Source organism: Saccostrea cucullata, unplaced genomic scaffold, assembly GCF_032062105.1.
Source record: "Saccostrea cucullata isolate Sc308-1 unplaced genomic scaffold, CSIRO_AGI_Scuc_v1 ctg61, whole genome shotgun sequence".
In the NCBI taxonomy this organism is placed as follows: domain Eukaryota; kingdom Metazoa; phylum Mollusca; class Bivalvia; order Ostreida; family Ostreidae; genus Saccostrea; species Saccostrea cuccullata.
The window spans coordinates 185,701-211,521 of record NW_026937101.1 but is presented as its reverse complement, the minus strand read 5'-3'; the positions used below and the strand labels follow the sequence as shown (position 1 = coordinate 211,521).

General features: G+C 34.8%; 1 protein-coding gene across 2 annotated transcripts in view; it reads left to right on the top strand.

The window, feature by feature from the left end:
* LOC134247306 (mRNA-decapping enzyme 1A-like) overlaps positions 1-18,657 on the top strand; it is a 28,838-nt gene extending 10,181 nt beyond the window's left edge. Inside the window, exons 3-12 of one of the 2 annotated variants that reach the window (XR_009987804.1) lie at positions 3,749-3,876; positions 5,999-6,062; positions 8,471-8,627; positions 10,139-10,274; positions 11,303-11,471; positions 12,646-13,024; positions 13,278-13,383; positions 13,570-13,655; positions 14,047-17,558; positions 17,770-18,657. Coding sequence is in view for 1 of the 2 variants with exons in the window: in XM_062729671.1 (XP_062585655.1) it covers positions 3,749-3,876; positions 5,999-6,062; positions 8,471-8,627; positions 10,139-10,274; positions 11,303-11,471; positions 12,646-13,024; positions 13,278-13,383; positions 13,570-13,655; positions 14,047-14,118 (1,297 nt within the window). In the remaining variant the exon portion in view is untranslated. Of the gene's footprint in view, positions 1-3,748; positions 3,877-5,998; positions 6,063-8,470; positions 8,628-10,138; positions 10,275-11,302; positions 11,472-12,645; positions 13,025-13,277; positions 13,384-13,569; positions 13,656-14,046 lie in introns of both variants that reach the window. The other variant, XM_062729671.1, reaches the window with a different exon arrangement.
* Positions 18,658-25,821: the final 7,164 nt, after the last annotated feature.

Here is a 25,821-nt window from a genome sequence, read left to right as displayed (position 1 = left end):
CAGATTGCTTCAGTAAGATAATGGATCTATATGTCCAATACCTCTCTCTCAGGCAAGCACTTGTCTGCAGAGTGACAAAGTTTGGTAGTACTTGTATACTCAGAAATTCCTGGAGGGGGTTTGGAATCTGGAGGGAAATACCTGCCCCCCTCAGGCAGCCAGTAAGAAGTCCCCCCTTTGGCAAAGTGTGAGAATGAGCCTAATGTGTAGTGGCAGCATCGCCTCAATTCTGCACGCAGTGACGGGTTTAATATTCATACTTATATACAAGGCATGCACTCTGTGGTCTGTCATTAATTAACTCAGAGTTTTCCTTTGCTGAGATTATTGGATTTAGTTTAATAAAAAAAAGTTCTAAAGCCATAATCCTTGCATATTAAGACAGGCATATGTCTAGTTTATAAACATGACGTGTTGATTTTCTCATTTCTGTATGATGGTTACATTCTTTCGTACATTACCTGGAAAATTTTACTTTGCATGAAGATACAATTATATTGCTATATAAAAAATACTTTTCAATACATCTTAAATTTTCCCCATTCATGTCAGCACCAGCTGTTACAAATTATAAAAAAGAAGTGTTAATGTAACATTACAATGCAGAAAAATTCTATCAAAAAATCATTGACCATCTCCATAACATACAGCCATCTGCAGCAAGTGCATGAAAACCAAAGGAAAGGCATTGTCTTTCCATTTATACCTCCACCCCCTTGTTGGGGTCACAGAGAGGTCAAGAAATGTTAGAGGGACAGTGATCTGTCCATCAAAGGGCCAGAGGTTGCCATGGTAACCCTGGTAATTAACAGCATACCCCTCAAGGTAGATCTTACCTGCGGATCGCCAGACAACGTGTAACCTCCATGCTGTCTGGTCAGTGTCACATTCTGAGGTCCGATTCCATTGATTGAGCGATTTGGCAATAAAATTCCAAGAGCTGAGAAATGTATCACACACAGAGCTACCAGATATATGTCGAGGGAAACACAGAGTATTATGTAGACTAGAGCAGCTAACTATAACTATAGTCGACAAATGACTTTGAAGTAAATTAGCGTGTAGGTATAGACACCAGCGGAGCTGTAGAACAGCTGTAACTCACACAAACCTAACTGACTCCTCTCCGTCTTCCCCTCTTTAACCCTAAGTATGTAAACTGCATGTTTGCATTGGAAAAATTGTGTTGCAGTATTGTCAGTTTGAGCTCTTATCGAATGTTCAGGGAGTCAAGAGTTTACATAACACAAGCAGGTTTTTTTTTTTTTTTGGATTCCGACAAATGGAAAACAATTAATCAGCACAAATATTTCCTGATTTTTTGGGGGGGCAAATTCAATTCACCAGACGCAGGCAAAGATGTACTTGAGGTGTTTCTAGACTAATTCGTTTTAAAATTATTTTTTTTCTTTAGTTGAATGCGTAATTTCAAAAAAAAACTTTCTGCTGGTGGTAGGGGGTGATTATCAGTCAGGTTTTGTTTACGAGCCTCCTAATACAATGGTTTTGACCTGCTTCCTACTGGAGATTTTTGTGAAAGACACATTTAAGGATCGAAAATTTTTTCCTGAAGTAGATAAGATAATCAATTGCCTTAATATTTGTACTACATGATCTCTAAAATGATGTCAGTATTCAATAACTTTTTGTTTCCTTTCAATGCTAGTTACAAAAACTCTCTGAACAGTACAAAAGAGCGAGCATGGTGGGTTAAATAAACAGAAAAAAAGTGTGTGCAAGAAAAAGTCTGCATAAATGCTAAGATTTTTTGTTAAAATTGATTTGAATGTTTACAACCTAAGTGTGCATTACAAAAAATATATCATTTAGTTTCATGGATTAAATGGTTTTAAAAAAGTGTAATTGGGGGGGGGTTGTAGATTTTATTTTATGCATGGTTTTCAATAAATGAAGTTTTATGTTTGTCTTCATTTCAAATTTTTATATTTATATTTTTAAAAATGTGGTGGCCATGAATTTGTTATTGTTTCTTTATACAAATGTATGAAAACAAAAATAAATTTCTCATAAAAATTAATGATTTAACGAACAGTATATTTTTGACATTTTGCTAAAGCAAACATTTGAGAATAAAACCTGTTTAGGTCACATATAATCCCTTTGGGCTCAATACTCAAAAAATATTGTATATATACTCCTCAGGTAGATAAATCATCTTATTGACCTGGAAACAGACAATATTTATTATCAAACTTTTTATGAATCATTCTGTCAGAAAATTTAAGTATGAAAGATATGTGAAAGTACAGTGTTATCACTATGTGTGGAATGTTCTGAAGTTTGATTTTTTAGTGAACATTGACCTTTAGTTTCAATTTTTTATCTAGCAAGATGGAGTACCATTGTACTTATTTTGTGATCAAGGTTACGCTATATCCAATGGAAATTACTTTGATAAAAAGCAGTACCATTTTTTAAAAAGCATTCTAACTTTTCAATCCATTCTGGACTTATCTAGCAGCCCCATTGTTTTAGTGGCCACTTACTCAGAAATGGTTCCGTGAAATGATGGCAACAGCTGTGTCATATTGCTACTGATTTATATTAACCTTTGCAAACAAATATTGGGGTTATCATTTCCATCTGTGTTGTAATGTTTTTCTTTTGGCCATACATTATATTATTATAATATGATATGAATGATATGATATCATATGAAGAATGAACATTTGTTTTGTCAGATTAACTTTGAAAATTGACTCTGTGTCAAGAGCTGTATTTTATCCTTGTATCAAGGTCATTTTGAACAAGGTCAAGAAACTTTGAAATAGAGAAACAATAAAAGCATACTCTTGAAAAAAAATTTTCTTGTGATATGAGGGAATGTCCTGAATCTCACTAAGGTCAAAGAAATTTAAAAATATAAAGGTCTTGTCATTCTCCTTCTTGACTAGGATCAAACTCAAAGAGGAGAGAAAAGAGAATACCTAAAGATTTTACTGGCAAAAAAGGTTGCTTCTGACCAGAGGATGTGTAACAGTCCTGTGCTGTGGTCATTTGGACAAGGTTAAACTCATCAGGATAGAAGTGTAATATTCTTGTCTATAGCTCAATTTTTCAATGGATTGATTTCATAAAATCACTACAGGAATGTCAGGAACAAAGGATCTTAAGACAAGGTCAAGGTCATACAAGTCAGAATGTGATTTTTTTAAAGGTTTTTGAAATACATGTATTAAATCTGAATGATTAAACTTTGAAATTGAAGGAATTTCAGAAGGTTATAGTTGGCACAAAGGAGATGTTTACAAAAGGTCAAGGTCATACAAAAGAGATGTTAACAGAGGTCATACAACTCTGAATTAGAAACATTCTAATGCAAGGAATGTGGATGGTCATATTTTCAGACTCAGATCATGGGAATTTAAGTGTTCAAATGCTACCTGTTTTGAAATTTTACATTTTGACTCAATATGAATTATTGAGTCTCTTCAATCTACCAAAAGTGTAATCCCCCACACTCACTAAAAATAAGTGATTGTTAAGAAAACAAAACAAAAAACATCCTTGATCGAATTCCTTAAAATGAAAATGAAACCCTGGGGAAAAAATATGAAAGAAAAACTTCCTTGTTTTTATGACAATTGCAAAGAGTTTGAGTTTGTTTCACTTAATAAACCCTCCATATGAACACAGGGGAAACACAGGGTCTGCTTTGTGTTGTGTGGCTGAACCCACTTGTCTTGGAGAGGGAGCTGTTTCAGTTTGCTTTCTTTTTCTGTCACAGGTCGGCTTCTCCAAACAACGGCTTCATGATTCTGAACCGGCTGGGGTTGAACAACCTGATAGAGCCTATCACAAAAGATTTGGAATTCCAGCTCCAGGACCCCTTCCTTCTGTATCGCAATACCAAAGGTCAGTGATTGGAGCCAATGTGTCAGTCAGCTAACAGATATACAAGACGGAATCTTCTTTATTTTTTATCGAAGGGCAAAGATCATTAGAGTTTTGAGTTTGTTTTCTTTATAAACTTTCTACAGCTTTTGACTTGTTGCCCTTCTAGTTAAAGCCTCTTTTTTTCCTTTTGCCTTGAAAAAAAGATATTCCTGTATAATATTCTATTTTTTTTTTATTATATACATCAATTATATCCCTTTTCGGAAGCCTACGGACAATTTTGCCTTCTATTATTGAATATACATTGTAAGTGTATGCAAGATTGACCTTGGGTTTCCGACAAATTGTATCGTGAGTTTTCACTGTTTGACAAAACCAAGGTAAAGGATAAGTGGACAGAGAGGGGACATTTTTTCAGTTTATAGCATAAAATGAAGAACACAAGTGCTGAAGTTTTCCATTTGAATGGAACATTTTGAGCTATTTTTAGATTGATTGTCATATAATGACACACCCATTTCTTTAGAAAGAAAAAAAATGGGTCAAATGGTTCATTCGAATATCTGGAACAGGTATTTCATAAATATAATAGCCAATTAACGGTTGATATAAGCACTTAGTAAGCATGTGTTCCACCGATACATGTTTTAGTAACTCCAATAAACATGATAAATTCAAACTTTATGTAGAAATTCGTTGCAATGCATTTTTTTCACAGAAGCGGTGACTCTCCAACTCTTTCTTATAACTTTAAAAATCTCCATTTTAGTGTAACTCATGTTGCTAGTTGCAAAGAGTAGGGTATACTAAAGCATTTTTCTTTGTCGTTTCTAAAGAAATAGGCATGTCATTATATAACAAATGAATTTCAATTGGAAACACCCAAATTTACTTTCCACACAAACAAAAAATTTTATCACAGTGACTTCAATGTGCTTCATTGTATATTCCGTGTCACTGTAGTCATTGCCACTGAGTGCTGAGCAAACTAAGATCTACATTTAAAGAGGCTGGGGGGTGGCAGCCATTTTTAGACTATTTCGATCTCCTTTAAAAGAAGAGCTCCATATAAAGATATACAAAAATGATCAAATTCTAAAACTAAAATGTAGGAATTTTTTCTTTGCCAAATGATAGTTGACAGCTTAAGATACCGAATCTAAAAAAATAAGTTAAATCTGGTGGTTAATTTGTGGTTAATTTGTTGACCGCCCAGCCTCCTTAAAGTCTATCACCAGATCTGGTGATGTCTCTTTAGGAGAAAAAAATTTGGATGTAAAACATTAAATAATCAATTAATCAAAGTTCAAGGTCATCCATAACATGAAAACTACAAATAAAATAAGTAAAGCTACCCAAAAAACACTTATTAAAGTTGCATGTAGTTTCTCCAAAATACATAAAAAATTTTATTTTACTAGAACCAAATTCAAAGTTTTGCTGAACATGTTATTTTGACTAGTGACATGTGATGATGATAGGTAGGCAGGTGTCTTTTTTCAATCTAATCTCTATCTCTGTGATAAGAATGAAACCCATCTGTTGTGATAAGATACTGTATAGACTAGTAAATCACTGACCACCTGACCACCCAGCTTACAGCCGAAACTGATACACGTCTATCATAGAGCCTCAGGAACTGTGTACACAATGTTATTTACTAAATTTCCATTGTATGTCGTTATTTTAAATCAAAGAAAATTGAATCACAATTTTATCCTCAATTTCCAGGAAATAGTGTTCAATTGGTTTCAAAGTATAATTTATGAAATAGTCCTCAAAAGGTTTCATTTAAAAGTATTTCATTTCAATTAACAGGTCCAAAACGATTAATAAAAACTTCACTACTAGTCCAACACGTACTGAATGATAGTTTTTCATTGGTCTGCAGTGGCATCTCTATTGGTTACATAATTATATGATATTTTATCTGTTAAGAAGATATCTGATTTTCGTCATGAATTACCCAGAAAACTTGCTGACGCCATAAAGAAGCATTATTTTCCCACCTCCTTGATATGTAATTATCCTGCTGGGTAACTCATTGAAAGTATTTTAGTCGATTTCAGCAAGATCTTAAAAGTACGTGAAATAAGTACTAATGTTTTAGAAACTCATGATATTTTATTTTTGTTTTCAGCGATCTATGGCATTTGGTTCTATGATAAAGATGAGTGCGCTCGGATTGGACAGTTAATGAATAGGTAGGTGAGAGTTTCGGGACCAGTGTCTGTGTTATCATGACGTAATCGGGCTGAGTAATTAGTGTCTTCACTATCGGAAACCTTGTCTGCACAACATATGCTTATATATGTGTTCTGAGCAGATAGATCGTTTTGATACCAGCTCTAAAAAAAAATTGTCTGTAGGTGTTTGAAGGAATTTGTTTAATCAAGAAAACTGGATATAAATTATGAAAAACTACATTAATTTACATGAAGAAATTGAGCTTAAAAAATCCTGTTCTAACAAGAAGCAGAAATATCTGCAATGTAATGCAGATAAATGGTTTTTAAGAAATGGTTATATAAGTGAAACTGTCAAACAGCCAAATGATGTAGTTTTCTCCTGTAACCTGTTTACCAAGGAAATATTTTTGATGAGAAAAGAAGACTTTTGGTGGTTTTATTTTTAAAGATAAGAAAAATAATATTTATGATAGACTTTTTGGAAAAATTATATCTATATCTCATTTCTTGCTCAAAAATTGATATGATCTCATATCTGTAAAAAGGAGAAAGCTTGTAGATAAAGTATAATTTTTTAAATATGCATGTATGTTCAGGTGCGACTCCAGGAATTGAAGTTGGTGGGAGGGGGGGCAAAAAATAGGCAGGGGGGCCCAAAGGCAAAGCCCTTGGAAGCTCCTGGATTATAGTAGACATTTTTAACATTGTATCAAGGAAACTATGTTTTATGCTAACTTCGACAATTTGAGGGGTGTAGGGATGTGCTCCCCTTAAATCCGCCTCTGATGTTATGAATAAAAAAAATATTTTTCATTATTCTTTCTGACTCTCATTGAAGAAAAGCGACACATGAAAAACAGATGTTCCACATGTGCTGCTGCAAGATCTGGCAGAATCTGAGTGTTTTCTGTCAAAACATGCAGCAAAGCTGGCGCAGCAAAAAATCATATTACAGAATTGTTCACAATTAATAAGAAAATTAAACAGCTGACCTGAGCTGTAAGCTAAAGTGAGATTTTCGGATCACCCATTGTCTAGCTTCTGTAAACTTGACACATTTTTTTTCTTCTCTAGAGCTATTTGGCCAATTTAACCAAACTTGGCATAAATTATCCTTGGATAAAGGGGTTTCATAATTGATCAAGTAAAGGGTTATGTCCTTCTAGGAGGAAGGAGGAAAAAGCAAAAATTGGGTGAGGTTATTCATTGGTTATGCATATTTTCCAACCGTCCTTAAAACTCTTGCATACCTAACAAACTAGACAGCAGTTCCTTAAATGTTATTAAAAAAAAATAAATATTTAACACCCAACTTGCCATAGTGATTATTGTTGTGAAGACTTAACCCTGCTGTCTGTTGGAAGACAGTTACCTCTGACCACTAAACAATGGTGTCTAAATTAGAGGATGTTTACCTCAAGCATTGACAGGTCTATTATGAAGCATTGATTAAATAAGAAATCATTAAGAGTAATTGCTAACAGTTCATATATTTTCATGAGAATTTATAGAGCAAGGGAAAAAATGAACACTCTCAATTGAATTTGTAGTGTTGAGTTGCAAAAGATCTACAAGATACTGTAAAGTGGTTAACAGTATATTGAAGGGATGAAAGTTTGATGATTTCAGTATATTAGAAAGATGACAAGTTGAAACTTTTACAATCTACCAGTATTTAACACACAATGCTGTTGTACAGGAATGTGAAAGTTGACGAGTGTAAATTTTGATAATTAGGAATCTGTGATTTTGTCCATGATTTCACATTGTCAAAGTTCTCACGTTCACAGTACATCCACCCCTATAATTTTCAAGAAGATTTTAAGAGAATGTTATGTATTTCCTTGTATGCCCAACTAAGCCCCATCCTACATGTAGGGCCTGAACTAAGAAGATTGGTATTTTAGGGTTATTCACTCATCGTGTCTGTATACAACATGTCCTTTGACATTGATCATTACACCCTACAATGTGCAGGGTGGCTAGTTGTCCTTCTTAAAAATTAATACTGAAGGGATCATTTTATTAGCTGAATTCCCAAATGTAATTGTTAGCTCTAATTATAGACTTATGTCAGATATAAAGTACACTGTACATGAATTACCCGGTAAATGCTTCTCATAGTTTGGTTTAGACCCCAGTTAGACTAATGGTTTTATTTAAATTTTCAGCTAATATTACAATCTGTATGAATAAAAAGTTTACCCTGTGCACATGTAATTGAAAGCAAGTGGAATTTTGTTTAATTTGCTAATGATCAATATCTTTCCTGCACATTTATCTCAAAATATATATCTGCACATTGATTGGAGAGTGGAAAGTAATATTGAAAATCAATTGCACTTTTTGCATTAAACTTCAAACATTTGATCACATGCAAAATTGATGAAACTTTTTTTATAGATGGGTTTGTTTTTCTTCAGTCTATTGCAGTTGGCGATTGATTACCATCGAGCGAAATCTGACATGAGACAACGAAGAGCTTCAGAGTCAGACAGCATGTTGGAAAAAGAAGAAAGTTTACCGAAAAATGTAGACATTTTACAGATGTTGTCTAAAGCTCAGCACGAATATGACAAGGTAAGTTAAGTTGTACCTAAAGTGTTTCTGAACTGACAGAAGAGACCTCACTTTCTGTTCTGTTTATTATATAATCTCAAAAAATTTCTTTTTCATGGTTTTGAAATCTTGTAAAATTATCAAAAATAAAATTGCTGCAAAGGTATGCTACAAGCATTATTAATTTCCCAAAAGACATGTACATGTAAATGTTTAATTGATCGGGTGAACACTGTACTCCATGAACCTTTTGTTTGGGCTGTCTTTTTAAAAGGTCCTTTGTTATTTTCATACCTTCCAGTCTAAATGCAGCAGCAGTAGTTTACTGGCAAGGGATCTGTCTGTCCCTTGATAGTCCGTCCAATGCTCCGTCTGTCTACAAACTTACTGCAATCGTGTCACCTCTCATATCTTTCTTACATGATGGACATTAGAATTATTACTCCACACTAAGATTGCTCATGACCTAAGGGTGTGTCATGACCTTGACCCAAGGTCATTTGGGGAAGTTCAAGGTCACTGGAAGAAAAATTTCATAATTCGTGTCCGGTCCATATCTTTTTATTGATAAACTTGGTAGGTCCATTTCACACAAAGATTGCCCATGACCAAACTTGGGTGTGTCATGACCTTGACCCAAGGTCATTTGAGAAAGTTCAAGGTCACTGGAAGAAAATTTTCAAAAATCATGTTTGATACATATCTTATATAGATAACCTTGGTAGGTTCTTTTCACACAAAGATTGCCCATGACCCAAGGATGTGTCATGACCTTGACCCAAGGTCAATTTGGAAAGTTCAAGGTCACTGGAAGAAAATTTTCATAATTCCTGTCCGGTCCATTTTTCTTATGGATAAACTTGGTAGGTTTTTATTTCACACAAAGATTGCCCATGACCCAAGGGTGTGTCATGACCTTGACCCAAGGTCATTTGGGGAAGTTCATGGTCACTGGAAGAAAAATATCATAATTCGTGTCCGGTCCATATCTTTCTTATGGATAAACTTGGTAGATTCTCATTTCACACAAAGATTGCCCATGACCCAAGGGTGTGTCATGACCTTGACCCAAGGTCATTTTGGGTAGTTCAAGGTCACTGGAAGAAAAAATTATGATGTGAGATCTTGCTTATGGATAAACTTGGTAGGTTCTCATTTCACTGAAAGATTGTTTTGACCCAAGGGTGTGTCATGACCTTGACCCAAGGTCATTTGGGGTAGTTAAGGTCACTGGAAGAAAATATTAATTCGTGTCCGGTCCATATCTTTCTTATGGATAAACTTGGTAGGTTCTCATTTCACTGAAAGATTGCCCATGACCCAAGGGTGTGTCATGACCTTGACCCAAGATTATCTGGGGAAGTTCAAGGTCACTGGAATAAAAATTTCATAATTGGTGTCTGATACATATTTTTATTATGGAAAAACTTACTTCTGAAAAACCCAGCGGGGGGTATTTTGTCCCGTTTGGACAGTTCTAGTTGTTTGGGCTGTCCTGTTAAAAGGTCCTTAGTTATTTTCATACCTTCCAGTCTAAATGCAGCAGCAGTAGTTTACCAAAGGCAAGGGATCCCAAACCCTTGATAGATAACCCCAATGCTTCAGCGACGAAGGCTACAAACTTACTCAGACCCACACCTCTCAAGATGGCTGAAGTTAATGATGAAGGTAAGAATTATTGTGCCCCACTATGGCCCTAACCATTGATTCAAGAGAGTAATTTTTTATCTTTCCTTCTGTCTGCTTTTTAGCTCACCTCGAAAAAGTCGAGATGAGCTTATGCTATACCCTTGGCGTCGGTGTCGGCGTCCCAGTTAAAGTTTTAGGAGCAGGTCCATTCCAAAGTAACCATAAGCCCTACCTGGACCAAATGTGCATGGATGATGCATCTAGGGATGGACCAAGTAACTATAAGCCCTACGTGACTAAACTTGCATGGATGATGCATCTAGGGATAGACACTACCAGACTTGCTTCGGATGCTGGATCTGACCTACATTTTCCAGATAAGTGACCAGGTTAAAGTTTTTGGAGCAGGTCCATTCCAAAGTAACTATAAGCCCTACCCGGACATAAACTTGCATGGATGATGCATCTAGGGATGGACATATACACTTGCTTCGGATGCTGGATCTGACCTACATTTTCCAGGCATGAGTGACCAGGTTAAAGTTTTTCTCTAGAGTAACTATAAGCCCTACCCAGACCAAACTGGCATGGATGATGCATCTAGGGATGGACACTACCAGACTTGCTTCGGATAATGGATCTGACCTACATTTTCCAGAGGAGTGACTAGGTTAATCCCAATAAACTATAAGCCCTACCCGGACCAAACTTGCATGGATGATTTGTCTAAGGATAGACAATTGAAACTTGCTTCGGGTGCTCGATCTGACCTACATTTTCCAAACGAGTGACCAGATTAAAGTTTTTGGAACAGATTAATCCCCAATGAACTTTAAGACCTGAACTTCCTTGAATATTGTTTTCAGGATAAATACTAACTGTTAAGAAAATATGATGTGAGATTTGCATTACTTAAACTGATAACATTCGTCTAGGTGAGCTTCGTAATCTTTGATTACCTATGTTTTTTAGCTTGCAAATACTTTAACTTTTGAATGGTAAGTGTTTTACTGTTTTAATGATTTTCTTTTTATGACGAAAAAATCATTGTTGCTGTTCTTTACCAGGTGGAGGGGAGCCGGATAGGACTAAGGCTTCATCAGTGCCCCCTGCCACTGCCCCTGCCACAGGTGCAGGAACAGCACCCATCAGTCTAGAAACTTTGTTCAGGAATGCTAGTCTACAGCAGCAGAGTGGTAACAGACAAGATCAACCCCGCCCGCAGCCATTTCACAGGTCAGTCAGCCCCACCCACAGCCATTTTACAGGTCAGTCAGCCCTGCCCACAGCCATTTCAGAGGTCAGTTAGCCCTGCCCATAGCCATTTCATAGGTCAGTTAGCCCTGCCCACATCCATTTCACAGGTCAACCCTGCCCTGCCCATAGCCATTTCACAGGTCAGCCCTTCCCACAGCCATTTCACAGGTCAGCCCTGCCCACATCCATTTCACAGGTCAGCCCTGCCCACATCCATTTCAGAGGTCAGTTAGCCATGCCCATAGCCATTTCACAGGTCAGTAAGCCCCACCCACAGCCATTTCACAGGTCAGTTAGCCATGCCCACGGCCATTTCACAGGTCAGTTAGTCCTGCCCACATTAATTTCACAGGTCAGTTAGCCCTGCCCACAGCCATTCCACAGGTCAGTAAACCCTGCCTACAGCCAATCAGCCATTTCACAGGTCAGTAAGCTCTGCTCATAGCAATTTACAGGTCAGTTAGCCCTGCCCACAGTCATTTCACAAGTAGTTAGCTCCGCCAAACCACTATTTCACAGGTCGGTTAGCTCTGCCAAGTCATTTCACAAGTAGTTAGCCCTGCCCACAGCCATTTCACAGGTCAGTAAGCACCACCCAGTCATTTCACAAGAAGTAGCCCTGCCCACAGTCAATTTACAGGTCAGTTAGCCCTGGCCACAGCAATTTTGCAGGTCAATTAGCCCTGCCCACAGTCATATCACAAGTAGTTAGCCCCGCCCATAGCCATTCCCAGGTTAGTTAGCTCTGCCCACAGCCATTTCACAGGTCAGTAAGCCCTGCCTACAGCCATTTCACAGGTCAGCTGGTCACTAAGATTGAAGTCAAATATACAGAATATATGTGTGTCTTCCTTGATTGAATTCTCATAATTTTTCTATGTACCATATAAGTGGAAATTTTAGTGAGACACAATTTTAGCGATTTCTGCCTAAGAACTGGTATTTTATTTTTAGTGAGACACAATTTTAGCGATTTTAAAATGCTAACAAAAGAATCTATTACAAATAATACGCAATTAATTTTTAGCGATGTCAGCACCCTCGCTAATAATGCCAAAATTAAATCCTCGATAAAAATTCTACTTATACGGTATATTTTGTTTGCAATCTAAGGTTATATTTTTTAAAAATGTTTATACTTAATTTATTTCAGGTCTATGTCTATGACAGAGGGGGACTCTAAATCTCAAGACTTATTGCGTCACATCATGTCAAGTGGTTCAATGGTGGAAGACATAGAAAGGCAGCAACACCGGGACGTCCCCCCTAAACCCCCCTCAGCCCCCTCACTCCAGACCCTCCCACAAAACTTCAAGTCAGACCAAAGAGTATCACCACCTAACAAAGAGAGGGAGAACAAGGCAGCTCCCACAAAGTATGATCTTTCACCTTATTTGAAAACAAATGAAAAAGAGGCAGAAGGTGGGGAGGATAAAGGGAGGAGGAAGTCCCCCAGCGTACAGACGGAGGGGGCGGAGAGTCTACTGACACCGGCAGCATTACAGACCTCAATGTCCCTCAGTGCAGATGTGGTATACAGAATATACAAATCATTAGTTAATTTTACAAAGTACAGTCCATCTTGTGTGGAAAAACTTCTGTTTCATGAGAGTTTTAATTAAAGCTTGCACAAGAATATTTTATTAAACAGCATGCTTAATAAGAATACTTTTTATTAAAAGATTCCACAAGAAAAGTTTATTAAGCATAGGAATTTTCATGTAAAGTATATGTAATTCAGTTATTGAGTGGCTTTTGTTATTGAGTGTTTGATGTATATTTCAGACCTCTGGTTTATCTCGGTTACTGCCTCAGAATCCCGATGTTTTACTGACCCCCATGGCATTCACTCAGTCCCCCAAAGCAGGCTCCCCTGCCACCACACTATCATGTAAGTAATAGATGTAAGTAATAGAAGTTCAACCTGAGGCTTCATTCATATTGCATAGTCCTGATATCTTAGTTCTAACTTTCATTTCCCGTGTTTGGTTTGTTTTTTTTTGAAAAAATTATTTAAGTTTTGAGATAAGAATAAATACAGCAGGAAATTTTGTAAATATTTTGTTTTTTGTTTCAGTTACAACTCAGGACTCGTCAGATGACCTACCAATAGCTGCCCTTACTAGAGAACAACTACAGCAAGCCCTCGTACATCTAATCAAGGTTAGCTCTTACAATCACATTATACTAGGTCCTTAGCACAGTTAAAAGGCATACAAACATGAATTATCTCTGTCTGATGGTTGTACATTCCATTAATATTTCATCATACCGTAAAAGTGGAAATTTTAGCTGGACGCAAATTTTGTGATTTGTCCTTAAAAACTGGTAAAATTATTTTTAGCGAGATGTTATTTTAGCGATTTTAAAATGCACATTAAAGAAGCTATTACAAATAAAACACAATTAATATTTAGCGGTATTCAATTTTAGCGATCTCGGCACCCTCGCTAATAATGCCAAAATTAAAACCTCGCTAAAAATTATACTTACGGTATTATATCTACAAAATATGACAAATTTGTCATCTATAATTTTGTTTTGGATTTTCCAGAATGATTCCAGTTTTATAGACAGTATACATCAAGCCTATCTCAACAGTTTAAAGTTATCCCACAAGACATAGCATTTTAAAGACCCACTATAGAGTCCCAGAAAGCCAAAGGATTGCCTATTCAATCATGTGACCAGGACCTCAATTCAGTCATATGACCAGGATTTCAACTCAGTCATTTGACCAGGATTTCAACTCAGTCATGTGACCAGGATTTCAAATTCACCAGAATCCATGAACAATTTTTATCAGTAGCAGATAGTGCTTTATTTCATTGTTGTTGTTCGTTGTGATCAGGACAAATACAAAATTTTATATCTGTGAAATGAGATTGCATTTTTTTTTCTCTCTGGCTGCTTTAAAGTGCAATTCCTGATCATTGGGTTTTTATTATATTGTAACACAAGAGTGTCATTTTTGTCAAGTGCTTAAATTATAGGTTGCTCATAAGGTTTTCAGTATTATTTTTATTGACACTTGCATATCCTGTGTATATGGAGAACAATTTCATATAAGGTTGATAATGTAAAAGATATAGACAGATGTGATCTCAGAATATGGTGTCATAATTTTAATTAGAAAATCAATATGTTGTGGAGAGATGTTATTTATTTTTGTTTGAAAGATTTATATGCTTTTTGCAGTTTGTACCAAGTGTATTTGGTATATATGATTATTTTTTTTTTTAACATTATAACTTGACTTGCACAATTTTGTTAAAGTCACAATTGCTGTGTTCATTTATGTCACCCACTGAGATTGCTTTCATCTGATTTTTTTCCCCAGTGTATTAAGATATCCAAGGTTTTCACCTTCCTTGTAAATGATTTTCTTTAAAAAAAGTGGCTCTCTTATTTTACAACTTATTCCCTATAACTACATGTCTTATCCTTATTTTGTTGGCATGATTTGAGGTAGCTATTTGATATTTTTAAGTGCTTTGTACGTTGCCATGGTTTGTGGTCCATTTACTCTCCATATTAATTCGGTGCTTTCATTATATATGAGTTGATATAGAGGTCTTATCAAGCATAACCAAATACAGGGTCATTTTCTAGGTTTTGAGTTCTTGGAAGTTATTGTCCAATTTTAATTTATGCTAGTATTTGCCATATTTCAGTCAGTACAGTGTATGATTCTTATGTTGAAATACTGTATCAAATACAGGGGAATACTTTTCCATTGGCTCATAGCCTCATACCTATCACCAGCTCCTTATTTATATCAGTGATTAAAATTTGTTTTCATTCATTATACTACAATCTTTACTCTAATGTTTGTTCTTTAAGGTTGATATTTACAAGTAGATCTAGACTGATTTATTTAATATAATTCAATCTTAGGGATATCATCTATTTTACTTTCTGTCAAAAATCTTGATACAAGTCGATTACAGAAATGTTTGAGAGAGGAAGGAACTATAACTCTGCAAATGAGAATGATGAGCTATACAAACCTTTAACAGATTACAAAATTGTTTAAAGACATTTTAAACTTACTTCATTTAAAGACCTAGAAAGAGTTTGTTTTGTACCAAAAAATAATTTCACTCAAAGAAAATTATTCACTTCAATCAATAGCTTCCAGTTTGTTGATGTAAATATTATACGAGTTATGAAGTTTGTGAAATGTAAGGAACATGAAGTATAAGACAACTATTTTTTTAAAAATCATGTGAGGAGAATGCGGGTCTATATTTTAAAACAGTTTAAATTATTTTGGCTTATCCCTTTAACCTAAAAAGAGAAAGAGAGATAACATGCATTTCATACAAGATACATGTACATTACTAAATAGTTTACTTGGAACAGTTAAATGTCCAAATCTTGAATATGGCTGTATTTTTTGTATAACTTGAGAATTTTACAAGTTATTAGAAAATTATTGTTGCAATGGAAATCATGGGCAAATATTGTAAAGTAAATGGGTGCTACACTGTAAACAGTTATTTGCTTTATATCAAGAATCATTTGCCATTAGCATTTCTCATTCCTGATTTGTAAAATCACTGTTCAGTCAGTTTGATGTGAGTAGAATGTAAGTCTGTGAAGTGAGTGTCATGATTGTAGTCTGTATGTCTGTGTTGTAAGATTATAGGACTTTTTTACAGTCTATTTATAGTGTAGTCTCTAGTACTCATGTATTTCATGTCAACAATTAAAGGCTCATGTATCAGAAGTTACCAACAACAGAAGTGATTTGACACAGTTGGTGAAGGGACTTTTGTTCATAAAGACTTTGAATGGTCTTATCCTTTCCTATTGTGTTAGTAATTTGAGAAATCATGTAGAGTTTTCCTTCAGTATTTAGCTGTGTGTGTGTTTGTCTGTCTGTGTTTGCTATTGTTGGACCCTGCTCGGTGAGTTTTCTAGGTATTTAAGTAAATGTGAGTAAATTTTGTTTTTCTTGTTGATAGTCATTCCATTAACATATAAGGAAATGGCTGTTATATAACTTATATTTACTTTTATTTTCTTGTTTTTCTTGCCATTTAGAAAGAAAAAAAGAGAATTCTGTGGTTGTATTTGTATGTAAGTATATGTTTGTGAATGAAGAATGAAAGCAATTGAATGTTTGTATGTGGAACTGTTTATAAAACAGTTCTTTGTCTTATGAGTGATATGTGCAGTACATGATGATGTTGTAGGAGTGGTCAGTGACACAGTATGTTGATTGTGGTCAATCAAGGAGAGTGTTTAGCTGAGTATTTGTTGTGGTTTACATAAAGAAACACACAGTACACAAGTTCTGGTATCAAAAGAGAGAGGTTATTCCTTTTTTTTTAATTGGGTGAGGGGTTGGGGGCAGCTTTTGTTTTCCTCAAACTTTCATATCCAAAAAAATCTTAAATCTTTCATGTGGTTAAAATCTTTCAGGGTTCCAATACTATGATAGCATTTTATAAATTTTTCTTGCAATTTTTCGGGTAGAAAGGCAGAAGGGAGTTTTTTCTTAAAGGAGGGAGATTTAACCAACACTGAAATGTTGTCTGTGTATAATTATGTTGTGGAAATCAATTTTAGAACAGAAAGTATTTGTAATTTAGGGAAGTATTTGAAAATGTTCTTTTAACCTCTTGATTCCTAAGATATGAAGGATTGAGGTTATGTATGTTTTTGTTTTGTCCATTTGTCGGTCTTTCCTTGTCCTTAGCTTTAAAAGTTGAATGAAAATGAATTGGAGACTTCTTTATTGTTAGAGAAGAAAGTCAAGGTCCTACTAAGTTAAAGGTCATCAGAAATTTTTCCCTATAAGATTTTGCCAGTTCTAGGAGCATTGTGTTTCAATATCCCATTTGTCATTAAAGTCTGAACAATGGTTTAGTAAGTGTATTGGTTCTGATAATTTAATTTGATTTAATGAAAAGGAATAAAAACATTTTAAAATGTTGTTATTACAGGAAACTGGCCGTTTTGCATTACAACAACATGATTGTAATACACTGTATTTACAGTAATTTGCTTTGTTTTGTTTATATTTTCAAGCAAGATATCTTGGAATTTAACAAATAAGTACTGTAGATCACTTAATTTTCGCGACACCTTATTTTCGCAAGATAGTCATTGACTCTGGGTTAGCGAGACAAAATTTTCGCAAATTGTGGTTATTGCTCTATATATTTTTAAGGAATACTATTATACGCGAGAATTAAATTTTCGCGAGCACACTGTCTCGCATAATTACGCGAAAATTAAGTTCTCGTTAATAAAAAGTGATTTACAGTAAGCATTTTCCTTGCTGAGAAAAACTTAATTTTGTCAAAAAAAAGGATGAACAAAATTGAGAATTTAAATTATTTCCAATATGATCATTTTAAAGAGTACGTTTTTGTACAATTCTTGAACAAGTACTACAGTATAATATTGTTTTATTTTTCAAATGCCAAATTGTATTTCTAAAAATTTTCTTTTACCCGGTACATAAAATGTTATTTCTGTTGTGTGATTTTCTGTAAATCGCAAATTGCACCATCTTTAAAGTTACACTCGCAAAAAGATTTAAACCTAGCAGTCATTTGGTTTGTATTTCAGAATATATACTGTATACAGTGTATCTGTTGACCAGTTAACATCATATGGTATGTTAGCTTGCATTGTAATTTGCAAACAAATGTGCAATTCAGCATTTCATTCTATAGAGAAATGGTGAAGCATTGAATGTTGTCAGGTTGTAGTTGTCTATGAGTGGTGCTAATTGCTCGTAACATTCAAAGGGTGCATTTTTGGTTATTAAGCTGAAATCTCATAAAAGAAATTCACTTGAATAAGCAAGTGAAAAAATGTTTGGAAGAACAAGAATTGGATTATTTTAAAGATTTAACAAAATGTATGGTTGGGAGACAAACCTTCGATAAATTCATTTTTGCTAACATTGTAATACATGTATTGTATTATTCATTGGTCACTTTTATTTCTTTTGTTTTGGCTATATTGATTGCTTTCAAATTACTTTAAATGACATACATATGTATTGGGGAAATGATAATGTCCAGACAGCTGTCGTAGAAAAATATGTACTTATACTAAGGCTAAAAAGGGTTGGTGGGGTTGTCACAATATAATTTTTTTTTGAGTGTGACTGTTTATATTTATCAAAAGGATACTGGAGTATTACAGTTTGACCTTTTACAAAATGTATTTGTAATTCTATGGGGGAGTCAGGGACCCCTGTATTACTAGTTGTTCATTCCAACCAGTCTTCAATTGTTCTGAATCAGTTTTTGTCCCTAATTTTAAAATTGATCATTATTTTCTTAAAGAATTTGTATAGGTGAAGCGTATGGGGTTTTTTTTGGTGGATCAAACAGTTGTCTATCTATTGGGATGTTAGTTTAAGAATATCTTTCTCTTGATTTACATTTCCAGTAAATTTATGATATCATTTTACAGTTTAATTTTTATGAGAGCAGTTATTACTTTTAGGGCATTGGATTATTTTGTTGTTTTTCAATTGTTATGCTTCTTTTGTTGTTCCTATCATGTTTCTTTAAATGTATACTAATTAATACAATGCATCCTCCAAACCTAGTTCAAAAAATTTTAAAATTTATCGCTAAAATTTGTTACAATTTTAATAGCCAAGTCCATTCATTTATAATGATGTATTTTGCAATATCATTTGGGGGCAGGGGGTGTCCTTATCAACATATTCAAAAAGTACAAAATAAATGTGTCCAATTTTTTTTAGGCATTATACATATATTGTGGAAACAAACCAGGGAATTTTATTTCAGTTTTTGTCCTTTGTCAAGAAATGGTTTCATTTATATTCAAAATGAAAAACATTTTAGAATTGAAAGAAAACGTGTAAAATTTGATTAATTTTTCAGATTGTCCTAAAGATTATGAAAATAAATGATTTCTAACAAAAATTAATAATGTGTTGTGATTATTAAAATTGCATACTTTAAAATCACATATTTTTGTGGGCCGGGTCAAATTTCGTGGTTTGAGGAAAATCTCTTAGTTCTTGGGGATTTGATTTCGTGGATCGAGAATTAATGAGTACTTATGTATGTAACATTTTACATTTCGTGGTGGACATGAATTCGTGGGTCTCGTCATACCTTGAAAACAACAAAAATTAAACCCCCATGAAAATTTGTGATTTCACGGTATATGTACAGAGGCATTCTCATTTCTTAATCATTTTTCAGTCCCTGTTCAATTCTGTAGAAACTTTTCTTGGGGTTAGTTACCCAAGGAAAAGTCTTGTTACAAAGAAAACACTTGTGAGTTATTGAAACCCTAGAATCAAGCATTCAAACAGACAAGATTAAATAAAGTTTTTGTAGACAAACAGATTATCAGATAGATTAACAGACAGACACTAAACAGACGGACTGACCAAAAATATATACCCTTGAGTCTTTGATTATTGGGACAGAAAAAATTGTTACTCTATTACATTATGATAACTTTCATTTCAAAAGCTTACAGAAAATCTAAGGTGCACAATACCACTAGGCTATGTAGCAAAAATTCTGTGAAAGTCTCATTAAATTTCATTCAGTGGTAGGCCTATAAAAGAAATTTCGGGTAAGAGATTGGTACCGAAATGCGTATTAGACAGATGTATGGACACCCCATCACTAGATACCCCCTGATTTTCAAACAGGGGAAATATGAGCCACGTTTACATTGAAGAAAACTACAGAGAACGAAGATACTTATTACAGTGTTTATTATGGGTATCGAGAACTATATTAAAATGACAACACGAAAATATTCCGATATCTAAAATTCTTCCAGTGTTCTAATCATTTATTTTCGACAAGCTTTTGATGTTTGTTAAAATACATACCAATCTTACTTATGATACCTGGAATGTAGGTTTATGTGAAAAATTGTCGTGTTTACAGAGGTTTTTCTGCAGACATACGCGTCGCAGCGATTCAGATTTGTTTCATTGTAAAAGTATATCAACTGTATCAAGCACTATACCGCACAAAACTGAAGACCAAAAAAAAAAAAAAAATTTCATATATTTCAAACACTCATAAATAGTTCTTCATACCATACGTATCAATTTATGTGTAGACTTTAGAATTTATTAATTGTCGGCTCTTAAATTAATAAATTCTTCTGAACTGATCAAAATCCGGAACTGGGCCAAATGATTGTATATATGTACAGCTCAACGCACTTTTTCAACTCGCATGGATTTTCGCACAAATTAAAGTCACATTTTTCTTGGAGTAAAACTTAAAATTATCGAGTTTCAGTACGAGAAATAATCTTTATATTATTAAATATTTTACGTTTAAGGTGCATATTCTCTAAAATCATAAAGTTTTAAATGCTAATGTTCTTAAAAGGAATTGATTTATAAATTGTATGATGATAAATGTGTATGGTTCTAACATTGGTATTTACAAATTAATTAATCAAACTTTCTTTGAGACGTTTTGGTTGAAATGTTCAAATTTACTTCTTACAGATGAGTATTTTTCTAGGTTCTTTGCACATTTATCATACTTCTCTTGGTTTTGTAGAAATGCTGCGCCGAAAAATGACAAAACTGCATAAAGAAACCATGTGAAAGGATAGGATAATAAAGTATTGTTTATCTTTCAACATAGTAAATTGTAAATATTGAAAAGAAAATTCTTTTAAATTTATGCTCTGAAACTTTAAAATTTTGTGTTGGAAGGTATCTTTCATGATGCTAGATTTCAGGACCTGAAAAAATGCCATCTTTTAACATGGAAACCAGTCGAACAGGATGTTAAATACTTCTTCCATCTTGCGCTTTAGTGTCATATTAATGTAAAGAAAACTAGAGGTACTGTGAGCAATGAGCTCACTAAATGATATCCCCCGCCTCCCATATGAATAAAATGGCAGTGTCCATGTTTTGCTCTGGAATATCCAAAATATATGTCAGATCAAAAAGTAAAATAGGAGGTGCACAATGGCAATATGTAATAAAGATTCTGTGAAAGTTTCATTAAATTTCATTCAGTGGTATGAGAGGAGTTGCGGATAAGAGATGGGTACCCCAAAGCGTAACAGACGTACGGACGGACAGACGGACGGACGTACAGACGGACGGAATTAACGATTATTATATACCCTCCCGCTTTTCAAGCGGGGGGTATAAAAATGAGATTACATTAACTGCACTGTTTCTGTATTAAGGCAAGGCAAAAGTATGCTTTAAAATGAACGGATACAAAGATGGTTGCATTTGACGAGAAAATATGAAAAAAAAGATTCGGAAACTCTCATAATATATCATCCAAGAGAATATAAAAATCCTACCAATTATTATGTGTGAGAATTATGTTTAAAGTGATGGAATATGATCAAAATTAAGTTATAAATCATTTTTAAAATATATTTTGTTGTCATGTTACACAATTTTACATTATAACAATGTGGCCTTAATTTGTGCGAAAAATCATGCGAGTTTAAAAAGTGTATTGAGCTGTACACGTGGTTATATGAATATAGTGCTTAGATCTCTCAACTTATTCAATAATAGGCCCCTAAAGAGTATTTTTCAAGTTTGATGAATTTTTTAATCGAGGTCGGCTACTGACAGAGAAGTTGAAGTTACAGTACTTCAGTCTCGTCTAAACCCACCAATTGTAAATTCCGTGGTCGTTATCATGACCTTGTTTGCACTGCAATATTGTAACTTTTTAATTCATTGGGTAGAATTTTGGCTGCCTTGTTTTATACTAATTGTTCGGCCTTTGATTTTTATACTGATTTTATTTTTATACTGATTTTATAGGGAGTGTTCCGTCTTCTGATCAATACATACCGATCACACAGTAGGCGTGGCCAGTTGGCAAGGATGCTTAATTATTACTCCTAAGTACCTGGTTAATGCGAACACAACAATCCTTAATTATATATTCTTTTTTATTTATTTTCTAAATTATGTCAAGAAATAATTATTTTCGGAAGAGTGCATGTATTGACGATATATTATCGCTTTCCTTCATATATTGATTCAATAAAGATGCATCCCAAAGAACTTGAAATAAACTTGAAATAAAATACAGCACAGAGTCTGTCACATCTGTTTCATATTTGGATGTTTTATTATATACGATAAAGGTCAACAAACACAAACTTAATTAAACTGAATGACAAACGAGATGACATCAAAATTTTTACCATCAACTTTCCATATCCATATAGTGCTTATATGGATATGGAAGAGCATGCCCCAAATTTGATCAATTATTAAACCGAGACAGGATAATATCAGAGAAGTTATTATACTGTATTTGACTAGGGAGTGTCCCATCTACCTGATCAATACATATTTATCACACGGCGGCTGTGAGCGGTCAGCAGGGGATGCTTACTCCTCCGAGGCACCTGATCCCACCCCTGGGATTTCCAGGAGCCCGTGTTTCATGCGTTCTTCACAGATTTGTAATGTTTTTAGATTTTTTTTAATATCGTCACCTTCTCCAAATTTGAAAGTTAATGAAATCCCTTGTGTTGGTTGCCAATTTTTTTTTTACTGATATACACGTATGATATGAAAATATTTAAATTTCTATTTGTTTTTTTTTTCTGTGATAACTCTTTAAAAGTTAGTAGAGTTGATTTTTTGATAATTCTGCCGGAATGTAAATTAGGCAAATCGATAGGTCAGGTGTTAAGGAGACCTAATATGCATACAAACCTCGTGCGCATCTGTCTTTGTGTCTGACGCTAAGGAGGCTAATATACATAATTATAAATCTTGTGCAGCTATCTTTGTGTTTGATGTCAGTAGGCGAGGACTATTGAAATTGACATGTGAAGCCTCGTGAAAGTTAAATCTATTGGTCTACATTTTTTAATACGGATGGGTATTGACCAGAAATTTCGTACTGTGATATATTGCGATATTTTTTTTTAACTGTATTGCGATATGTATTGCAATATTTTCATTTTCTTATGAAATTAACTTTAATTTACATGAAGAACAGACATAACTATAATGAGTTAGCAAAAGGAAAAAAACAATCTTGCTGGTTTTGTTAAAGCTATGCTCTGGAATACACCCATAAAATAGCGTCTTTTTTTACCGTTTGGCTTTTTAACAACTCTTCTTATATTTATTTTTTTTTTATTTTTAATGATAACATTTCTTAGTTTAAGCATTTTGTCGATATTTCGATATTACAAAAACGTATTGCAATACGATATTCTTTGTCATTGTATTGCAATTCTAGAATACCGAAATATCGATATTTTTGTCCAGCCCTATTTTCTAATAAATGGATCACTGTGTAGAATCGATATTCTGTTGATTTACTTATGTTACCACGTGTGCCCTCTCCTCATCCCTGGATAAAGGATCATCGCAATTACGTTAATTACACGTAATTGTTACGATGAGTGCTGGTTATAAAAAATCTCGTTGAAGTTCTGAAAAATTCCTTATTTCGGCTCAGGTGAGCTTTTTTTGATCAAAAGTCCGTTGTCTGTCACTGTTGGCGTCGTCGTCGTTGTTGGCGTTGTCTCGTAAACTTTTTACATTTCCCTCTTCTTCTCAAGAACCACTTGGCCAACTTTAACAAAACTTGCCACAAAGTATCCTTTGGTGAAGGGGATTCAATTTGTTCAAATGAAGGGCCACGCCCTAATTCAAGGGGAGATATTATGAATTATTGAAAAATGAATGGCATTTAAACAAAAAATCTTCTCAAGAACCACTGGGCCAAGAAAGATGAAACTCACGTGGAAGCATCCTCATGTAGTTTAGATTCAAGTTTGTTCAAATCATGACCCCGGGGGTAGGGTGAGGCCACAATGGACGGTCAAAGTTTTACATATGAATGTATATGGAAAATCTTCTTCTCAAAAACAGCCAAGCCATGATTAGTAATATTTATATGAAGCATTTTCAGGTGGTGTAGATTCAAGTTTGTTCATATCATGACCCCCGGGGGTAGGGAGGGGCCACAATGATCGATCAAAGTTTTACACAGGAATATGTGGGAAAAATGTTCTTCTCAAGAACAGCAATGCCATGGTTGGTTATATTTACGTAAAAGCATCCTCATGTGGTGTAGATTCAAAGTTCAAATGGGGTAGGGTGAGACCACAATGGTCGATCAAAGTTGTTTTTTTCTTCTAGCCAGGTGAGCGATGTGGGCCCTGGGCCTCTTGTTTATTTTTGTCAAGATGGTGTACTATAACCGCCGCCCCCGCCATTCTCTTTGCATTGTGTCCCTAATCTAAGTCAGGAACGTAGCATCGTTTTTGAAAGTGGGGGGGCCAACCTGAGAAATTTTTTTTTTACTTACCTGAAAAAGTTGACAAGCAAAAAAAAAAAAAAAAAACAAAACAAAAAAACAAAAAAAGGAAAAGTTGCCCAAAGTCGAAAATCCTATTTCGTGGGGGGGGGGGGGGGGGGGGGGGGGGAGGGGGGTGGGGGTGTGGGGGGGGGGGGCGGGGGGGGGGGGGTAGTGGCCAACTTTTTTTTCAAGACAACTTTCTTTCAATTCAAACTTTTTGGGGTAAATTTTCTTTATAACACTACACTGTGCTGAAATGTGGGGGGTGGGGCAACCTTCCTTTCAGTAAACATTTTCTATAGTAAAGGTAATGTCATGCAAAAAGTTATCACCCCCCCCCCGGCAAGCCCCCTGATACTACGTGCCTGTAAGTAATTTCCTTTTTAGACTGAAAAAAATTCCTATGTGCCTGGATTCACAAACGTGGACGAAACATTTGCCCCAGAACATTAATTTTCATTTTTAGGAGGAATATGATAGTGTCTTGTTTGAGCACTCATCAAAAAGTCCAATTATAGGATGCCAAAAGTGAAAAAAGAAAGGAAATTAATGTTTACATTTTGTTTTCTTTATTCCTTACAGTTTTGTCTTTGTCCGAGGTAAAGTTACAAGTAGTTAACATACTTTATTTCTACATGAATGTACTGGTTCATCAATAGGCGCGGTAAAAAAAAAATTCACGTGCAGGGCGGGACAAATAGCTTGACAGAAGCGGGGCTTGTAGCACGTGGATTGCCGGTGTAACGTTGATTTTTGACCCAGGTTGAAAATTGACCCGGGGGTCATTTTTCAACATGGAATACTGAGACGTAAGATGTTGAATTTAGACCCTAGTCCGTTGAAAACTGAGCCGGGTCGTGGAATTTTGATCACGAAACCGGCTCTAAATTCAACAGCATAAAAACACATATTTATAAATGACTTGGTTTTCACAACTGTGATTTAATCCATGGGCATAGGGAGGGGGGGGGGGGGGGGTAGCTTTATATATAGGAACCTTTTTTGCAAAGACAGACATAATT